The sequence below is a fragment of the Triticum urartu genome, chromosome 6, assembly GCF_003073215.2.
Source record: "Triticum urartu cultivar G1812 chromosome 6, Tu2.1, whole genome shotgun sequence".
NCBI classification, from domain to species: domain Eukaryota; kingdom Viridiplantae; phylum Streptophyta; class Magnoliopsida; order Poales; family Poaceae; genus Triticum; species Triticum urartu.
The window spans coordinates 455,124,652-455,133,614 of record NC_053027.1 but is presented as its reverse complement, the minus strand read 5'-3'; the positions used below and the strand labels follow the sequence as shown (position 1 = coordinate 455,133,614).

Sequence of the window (8,963 nt, the reverse complement as noted above, 5' to 3'; positions counted from 1 at the left end):
GCCGAAAAACGACGCCGAAAGTCGCTCGATTTGATGCCGGAATGAAAGTAACACAGCGGTCACTGAAGATGGATGTGGAAAAGAAGGATGGGAACCCTAAATCGTTGCGGAGCCGGCATATATACCGGAATCGCTGAATCTTTATGGGCTGGGCCGTTTTTACCGGACCTGGTTGAGCCGGATTTTTTGACCGTCCCGTAAAACCGGCAAAAAAACACGGCCTGGCAAAATTATACGGGGTCTATTAGAGATGCTTTTAGAAAAATTCCCCAAATTAGACGGTCATCCCGTAAAATGACTTTACGGAAAGATTTATTTACTGGAGCTACGTTATTTTCGTCGTTGCCAAAACCACGAAACCAGGAAACCCACTCAACCGCCCGCCGCGCCGCCCCAGCCGCGCCGCTTTTCCCGTCTAAGCTCGCCATCCGCCTCGGCGCCGCAATACATATGGCCGGCGCCGCCGGTTCCGCGCGGAAGGTATCGGCCGTGCTGTACCACTACCCGTGCCCGGACGGCGCATTCGCCGCGCTCGCCGCCCACCTCTACTTCTCCGCCGCCGCCCTCCCCGTCCGCTTCTTCCCCAACACCGTCTATGACCCCATCAGGTAGTCTTTCCGAACTTCAGACCTGACCTACCATAAGATCAATGCACGATATCAAATCTGTACGGTTCACGCTCTTTTCAGGTGCTCACTTTGACAGTCAGTGTTAGTAAGATTTGATAGGGCGTTACGGCGTTACCTTTGCAGTGTTCAGGTGTAGTTTCACTTTGGCAAATCCTGGCGTCGTTAGGTCGTTTAAGCTAGATGCATGCCAATTTTTTGTGCAATCTGTATCCCGACCAAAAAAATCATCTCAAGTTAGAAATTATATTTCACATAAGAAGGACCCATGCTCTGGAGTCATATTATCTTGAGACAAAGTTGGGCATAGTCTGAACTGGATGGAGTACCTTCCTTTAAATTTCAATACATCATTAGTCGTGGCTGATTGGAATGGTCGAAAATATCACGCAGAACTCATTAGTGTTTGTTGTCATGCTATGCAAGCCTTGGCAGAGCAGACCGAAAGCGATGATCTTGTACCTTAAAAGAAAAACGACGATATTGTGTTTCTCCTGTTATAACCTTGATCTTATGGGTTTCCTTTTGCAGGAGCGATGGTCTTCCGTTTGATGAAATCGAAGACGTTTACCTTCTTGACTTCGTAGGGCCTCCTGGTTTTGTTGCTGATATAGCCCCGAAAGTTCAGAGGTCTGTAAAGATTCATCTCTGACCGTTTCCCTTTATGTTGCATTAGTTACATTGTTTGATGTGAACCGTGTGGTTAATCTTAGATTCATTTGGATGTGATTCTTCCTAATTTTATGCACACTAGCAGGGCATTCTCAAATGTTTGTAACACACTGTGGCCTTCAATATTTTGAATATTGTGGAACTGTGAAGCTGTGCACTATAATATTTTCTTGGTAATACTAGGGTACTTATAGTTGTTTATCTTTTCCACTGTAACAATCTTGGACCATCATAAGGCTTCTCCCGAAAGTTGTGTGAGATTGTCACTCTTTTTCTTTTCAATAAGGAGGCATGCCCCTGGCCTCTTCATCGATTGATGCACACAACCTTGATTTATTACCATGTTTTCAGTTGGGAGAATGTCACTTGGGGACACTTACATCGTTTTACCCTTTTCAGTGTAACAATCTTAGACCATCATAAGACTGCCATGGAAAGTCTGTGTGGGAGTGCCACACTTGGAGAAAACGTGAATAAGGTGATTGACATGCAACGCAGTGGAGCAACAATTGCATTCGACTACTTTAGGAACAAGTTATTAACAGAAGCTAGTACTTCACGGAATCATGGAAGTGGTAATTCTGTAACTGAAATGAAATATCTACCTGAAAACAAGCTTGAAATGGTGCACAAGCTTTTCAAGTTTATTGAGGATGGAGATCTGTGGAGATGGACTATTCCGAATAGCAAGGCCTTCAGCAGTGGCCTCAAAGATCTGAACATTGAATTTAATGTCAATTCAAATGGGAAGTTATTTGATCAGGTGATGATTTACTTGTTAGTAGTAGTATGGTTTTCTGCAGTAGCACTTCCTCCTTTCACTTGAACATGGATGTTCACCATCTTTTATCACTCTATATTGCATTGAATATTGGTCTTTGTTATTTTAGTTATATGATAACCACTTCAGGTTGCTGTTTAGTGAAATAATTGCTTGAACACTCATTCACAACTTAGCATCATACCTTGATCAAACTTAGAAATGGTGTTGTTTCCTGATAATTTATCTTTTAGTGCATGAGGGTTGTTGGACGAATAGACACAGTGCAGCCCAACTATTGAACCGGGCGACATGGATGGAGCACACCGATCGCTCACGCCAGCGTGCTCACGTCACGCCATGCTCTGCGTGCACGTAGCACACATACCTCCTTTTGTTGAAATCCTCCGGTTGGATACTCATGTATAATACCTTGTTTGATGAATATAGGTACACGGTGAGTACACTTCTTGGTATTAGAGCTTACAACCTCTTCCACTCTTTCATCATGTCCAGTGATTGATAGCAACCTCAGTGACTTTTTGCTGACATTATGGCCACAATTGCTGAAGTTCCTCCAATCACTACTTCCCCTGCTGCTCCCATGGTGAACCTGCTGGCCTCTCTTGGTGACGCCTTCACATCGGGCATGACGGCGCCCCTTCCTCTCGCCAAGGGAGTCACCAGCTCAGACCTGCGCGTTGGCCCTAGCATGCCCCCACCATCCATACACCACATCAACATCACCTACTACATCAACTTCAAGCTTGATCCGGTGGTGAACAACCACTCCAAGTACCGTCAAGCCATGTACCCCGTCTTCTCCAGATACTGTACACGGATAGAGAGCGTTGAGTGGCGCCATCACGACATCACCGTTGTTCTCTAGTTCTACGCCACCATCTCCCACGAGCTATTTGACGTTGTCATGTCTCCACACAACACAACGTACCGCATGTGGAATCAACTTCACACCTTCTTCTGCGACAACCAGCCATGGCGTGCTATCCATCTCAATTCGGAGTTTTGCGCCACTGTCCAGGGCGACCTCTAATCGTCCCCTACAGTCGCCGACTAAAGTCCGTTGCCGATGCCGACGAACCCGTGTTGGACAAACCCTCACGCTGCAGATGATCTGAGAACGCAACCAACGTTTCCAGGGATGGTCACGGTGCTCCTTATGCAGATCCCTTTCCCGACCTTTGTGCAGGTGAGACTCGCGTGTGCTTGAAGAGATTAACATCATTCTTATCGAGTGTGAACGCGTAGAGAGCTCCTCCATGATAACGGCAGGAGCTCTCGCCACGTTCACACTAAATGAGTGTGACCTCTTCAAGCAGAAGACATGAGAGAACTCGCATGAAGGTTGAGAAAGCGATGTGCATAGGGAGCACAGTGTCCATCACCTGGAAACGTCGGTTGAGCCCATGGATCATCTGTAGCATAGGGTTTTGTCCAACGCGGCTTTGTCTACGGCGGCGAGGGACTTCAGCCGCCGGCAGTAGGCGGCGATGGAGAGGCCACTTGACGACGTCAAAGAGCTCGTCGGAGATGGTGGTGTAGAACCAGAGGACAATGGTGATGTCATCATGGCGCCACTCGGCGCTCTCTTGCTGTGGATCCATCTCCACTTGGACGTGGTTCTACACATTGTATTTGGAGAGGACGAAGTACATGAGTCGACACCACTTGGAGTAGTTGTTTGCTGATAGATTGAGCTTGAAGTCGATGTAGTAGGTCATGTTGATGACAGGGTTTGCTAGGGCTGGCACGCACGTCGGAGTTGGTGACAGATGCAGTGAGAGGAAGCGATGCCGTCATGCTCGATGTGAAGGCGTCACCGAGAGAGGCCAACATATTCATCATGGGAGCAGCAGGGAAAGCCATGACTGGAGGAACTTTGGCAGCTGCCGCTGAGGTTGCGAGCATTGGGGTCGCTGGACATGGCGGAAGAGTGGAAGAGGTTGTCAGATAGCAAGATTAATAGTGTAAATCATCGTGTACCTATATTCATTACTGACAAGGTATTTATACGTGAGTATACAATGGGAGGATTACAACAGAAGGAAGCAGGCTTGCGCAGTGCGAGTGCATTGGCCATGGGCGAGCGACGTGCTCCATCCATGGAACCTGGTTTGGGTAGTTGGGCTGCACTGTGTCGACCCAACATAGTGTGATAAAACTTAGAGAACGCTGCTGCTGTTGTTACCATCTCTGAACCTATTAGGATAATTTAGGTTAAAGGTTCGGCCCGCACCTCGTCTCTCAGGATAATGGGGCACCTTTAGGTTCATAGGTCTGCCCCTAGCTAGTACATGCTGCTGTTGTTTGCTCGGCTATGGCTGCAGTTCAACTTGTTGGCTGGTTCTATACACCAGGAGAAGAAGATGACAAAGAAACTGGTAGGAGGTTTAATTGATGCTGTACATGGGGACTTAGAAAATAAGATTGTCCTTGTACTTGCTCTCTCATTCCTGGGAGTCCGTCAAGGGTATCAGATCTTGCTTGAAACTGGTTTTTCTAATCTACTCCGTGGAGGCAGCGACTGACGGCTAACCTGCTCTGGCGGTGGGGAGCCCAGAGACTGACCGGGAAAAGGAGAGGCAGATCATGGAGAAGACGGCAGTCGGCAGGGGTGAGCGGCGCTCTCCGACGAGTTTATTCCGGTGGCCAGCGGCGTGCCTTGCTCCATGCTCCACCCATCACGCGGTGGAAGTATTCTGGTGAGCTAGGTGCGGTTTGACCCGAGGTTCGAAGGGGTTTGCGCCTGTTGGACCCTGAAGGTTTTCAGGGCCGTCCGGTTACCCAGATGGTAACAAAAGCAAGGTGCGGTCCACCGTCCAACAGGCCGAGCCGGACCAGTTGAATCTTGACTGATAATTTAACTTCTAGTGCTTGATGATTACATCCTTTATTGTAGAGATGTCGGAAAGCACTGACATCAGCTGACATACCTTAGATACTGATATTCCTTTTGTACTTCTAAAGCTTATTACCATTACCTTTCTGTAAAACTGTGCTGGTCTGATTGCAGTTGCTGGAGTTGGATCCCGAGCAAGTCATTTCTCGGGGACAAGTAACATTATCGCAGAAGCAAACATTAATTGATGATTGTTTGCAGAAGTCCTTTGAAATTGCACTAGGATGTGGCCAGTTTGGGAATTGTCTGGTAAAATAAATATCCCTATCCTCTGTTTGTTTCTTGATTATTCTCTGTGAACTTTTGTTCTATGTGCGATAAGTTTTCTCCATGTTATGTCAACATCCCATGGTGATGTATGTGAAAGATTGAAAGTGTGGTACTACATAAAGACGCACTGGAATTATTGTTGCGTAATCACAACTGTCATAACATTAACTTCCATTATCTGTTAGTAATTATTTATCTCGGGTAAAATCTATTTTTCTACCTGATTGATGTGGTTAGTTTGATTTATAGTAGAATATCAACATTCTCCTTTATGATTGGCAGTGTGTTTCGTCCAAATGATATGTTTCCTGTATTGTTAGAGATGTCTATTTGGCTTATGATCGTACTGTTGAGCACATCTTACCCTTGTGCTGAAGATAAATGGTACTAATCAATCTGCCAAAGCTTTGTGATGTGGAAGTGCATCTGGTAGGAAGGGTTCTGCAGATAACCCCTTCAGATTCTGGCCCTTCAACAATTTTTTTTTGTATCAAGTGATAAATTTAAACAGGAATCCTTCAGTGGATATTTTGTTTATCCACACACATTCTAATGTCTGGTCCTCTTAACTTAGGATAAGCTTTTTACTGTCTTTGTTTCTTCATTATCATCAACAGTACTGGTTCTGTTGTCCCTTAGGCTGTCAATGCTGATGCTATTTCAATGCTGAGAAGCGAACTCGGAAATCAGCTCGCTAACAAGAGTCGGAATTCCAATCTGAGGCAAGTTTCACATTCCCCAATTTGTCTATTGAACCCATGGTCTCTCTTCTGCATTATTTCTTATTCATTATCTAAGATATAATTTCGACTTCACTGCACCATGTTGTCTCAGTTTATAATGCCAGTTGCGCTCTATTTTTCTCAGAGCTATTGGCGCTGTAGTATATAAAGTCCCCGAGTTGAATAACGACGAGATGCTAAAAATCAGCCTGAGAAGTTTGGGACAAGAAGACACGACTTCTATCTCCCAGGTACCTTTTCTGCTTATGGATCTCCAGTGTTGAACTACCTTAGCTTGCGAATGGGTGTGCGTCAAGACTGCTGTTAAGTATTGCGTTTGATTCTGTTTCCAGGAATTCGGAGGTGGGGGGCATCGAAATGCAAGCTCATTTCTGTTGAGTGTTGCAGAATTTGAGAAGTGGAAGGTTGGAGCTGAGCCTTCCAATGCAGAAACTGCCTAGCCACCCAGTTTTCTCTATCATTTCCATCAATCAAGGAAGTGCTAAGGTTCAGAAGGAAGAAGATACAATGGGACCGGCTAGGTTTTATGTTTGGGGGCGCAGCCCATCATCATGCAAAGGAAGGAGCACATTGCAGACGTGTGTGGAGACTTTATTCAGCATTGTGCTATCACGCCAGCCGTATTGTTTGACGCTCATAAGTATGCTGGGGGAGCAAGCAGGGCTTGCCTTACCAAGTTTGCTGAGACTGTTTGCCTAGAACGGGCTAGCTTGCTACGACTTCCATAAGCAACGGCACTGCTGTACTGTGGTACTAATTAGCAACTTAGGTATTTCCGGATGCAACCACTGCGAAGTTTCTGAGTTGGGCGTAATACTGATTTTTCTGCATCCTACAGGGTTTGAAGTTAAACAAGCGGTTCCAGTAGACATGGCCAAGGAGGCAAGGACCCTCCCAAAAGCTAAGAGCATCTCTCCAGCCGCGCCCCTAGAAAGGCCTTCTCAGACGATTTTTTCGCGCCGGCGCCGAAAAAATGGCCCAGTCGCATCCCGAGGAGCCGGACCCAGGCCGAATCCGGTGCGCCCAGGGGCGCCGGGGCGAGTTGTTTTGGCGCGAAGCAGCCGCGGGCCTGCCGAGTCAGCGAGACCGGCGCTTCGTCGCCCTCATCGCCTTGGTTCCTGCGGGAATCAATGCCAAGGCTGCTGCCGCCGGTCAGTCTTGCCATTGATTCGTCACGGGGTGGTGCGGCGACCCCTCTCCTCCCGCGCATGCGTACACACGGGCGTGGCTATATAAAGCCGGTGGCCTTCTTCGCCTCTGGCCACACCAGCCCTAGCCGTCGAGCTCTCCCTCTCCCGTGCGCCGCCGCCGAGCCCTCCCTCTCCCATGTGCCGCCTCCGAGTCCTTCGAGCACTACGACAGCCCCGGCGATGGCCGAACGTTTCCTCGGCGACGAGGCGGCGATCAACGGCTTCGGCCGTCGCTCGCTCCGCGAACAGGAGTCGTGGCTCCTGTTCGAGGCCAACATCTCGGTGCCGCCATCAGTCCGCCATGGCGACGCTGGGCAGGGGTGTACCAGGGACGGCCGCGTCAAAGAGGAGAAGGACGACGATGACGGTGGCGACGACAGCGACTACTCCGTGTTCAGTAAGTTATTTTTTAGATATATTTGCTATATATAAGCAGCGAACATGTCTAATACTAGCACAAATGCCCGTGCGTTGCAACTCAAGACATTGCTAGCTATCCCATGCATCTACTTATTTTCGTTTGTCTCGCCCTACTATCCTCCTCTACCTCGGAGAACTCCTCTAATACCTGGCAGCGAGCTTCTTCGCATTCATGAATGTAGTATTTTGTCAACACACCACTTATTGAATCTCAATATGCACATCGTGCAACCTGCAATAATTACGCAGCTTATTGATTCCCACTTAATTAGCCCACACAGGATATCATATTCCTTCCTTACTTTAGCTTCTTCTCACGTCATCATCCTCATCCTTTGCTTATTGATTCCCAAGCTGACTTATTGAGTTGGTCGATAATAGGTAACTCCAAGACATATATGAATTGTTTTTTTTTTTGAGACAAACATATATAAATTGGTGGTTTTGGTTCTAAGGGTGCGAGGTGGTAATATTTAGTGATAATAGGAAGAACCCAACTTATTGAGTTGGTGACTTTTTTCAGGCCCAGCAGAGGCCCAATGCAGCATCCGTTATGTAACTGCGCTCAAGTTACTCACAGCGTAGGTTACAGAGAAAACACTAATTTATTTTTGTACATTTATTTTTCCTTGTGGCCCAATCAAAATAAGAAGAGAGAAGATGCGGGGCCCTTTGGCGAACGTAGGGGACTGACTCCTTGTGTTATTCAAGAGTTGCAGGTCATGGTCAAATAATTAGATTTTCCAATCAAATTGGTTGTAAGACTCATAAGGATCCACTTTACGAAGATCCCATTGTATTTCAAAAGCTCGTAATCTTCTTCTTTGTTAATAAAACCTACTCCTTCACCGGCTCAAAAGAAATTGGATTATGTATAATAAGTTGTTGATATTCAACAACCCTCCGTAAAAAATAAATACAGAAATCTGAACATTTATCGATCTGGTAGATCAGTGGCTTGCGCATCATTCGCATACATGTAACCGCTTCAGTAGATCATATATTAGTTCCTATATCTGGCAATCACTATATTCATATTTATAATTTCCCACTTCAAAAATATGATGGCCGAAAGGTAAAGAGTTTATAATGCTTGGCGCTCTTTTGTTGACATGTTGTCTACAGTAGTATGAGGACACCCCTCACACCAACATGGCCACTTCCCTAGACAACATCACCGGGCCTCGTTGGGATCAGGATTAGTGCACTTTTAATTCCAATATTTCACTCACTTTTAATTATCACTATATTCATATTTATAATTTCCCACTTCAAAAATATGATGGCCGAAAGGTAAAGAGTTTATAATGCTTGGCGCTCTTTTGTTGACATGTTGTCTACAGTAGTATGAGGACACCCCTC

General features: G+C 46.4%; 1 protein-coding gene across 2 annotated transcripts; it reads left to right on the top strand.

Moving 5' to 3' along the window:
• Nucleotides 1–335: 335 nt before the first annotated feature.
• On the top strand, nucleotides 336–7,817 carry LOC125514150. 2 transcript variants are annotated; one of them, XR_007286271.1, is made up of 8 exons: nucleotides 336–608; nucleotides 1,158–1,256; nucleotides 1,698–2,061; nucleotides 5,093–5,227; nucleotides 5,888–5,970; nucleotides 6,116–6,221; nucleotides 6,324–6,760; nucleotides 6,830–7,817. XR_007286271.1 is itself a non-coding variant. In XM_048679424.1 (7 exons), exons 1-7 carry the CDS (start codon nucleotides 451–453, stop codon nucleotides 6,429–6,431), a joined length of 1,053 nt encoding a protein of 350 aa, XP_048535381.1. In that variant the 5' UTR covers nucleotides 336–450; the 3' UTR covers nucleotides 6,432–6,826. The 2 variants fall into 2 exon arrangements, 1 of the variants encoding a protein (XP_048535381.1); XM_048679424.1 differs by lacking the exon at nucleotides 6,830–7,817 and having other exon boundaries at nucleotides 6,324–6,826.
• Nucleotides 7,818–8,963: the final 1,146 nt, after the last annotated feature.

Bases quoted from the DNA above. Each gene is read 5' to 3' on its own strand.
- LOC125514150 (XM_048679424.1), top strand. From the start codon at position 451: ATGGCCGGCGCCGCCGGTTCCGCGCGGAAGGTATCGGCCGTGCTGTAC. The intron at 1,257-1,697 runs GTCTGTAAAGAT...TACCCTTTTCAG, and splicing joins ATAGCCCCGAAAGTTCAGAG to TGTAACAATCTTAGACCATC. The intron at 2,062-5,092 runs GTGATGATTTAC...GTCTGATTGCAG, and splicing joins ATGGGAAGTTATTTGATCAG to TTGCTGGAGTTGGATCCCGA.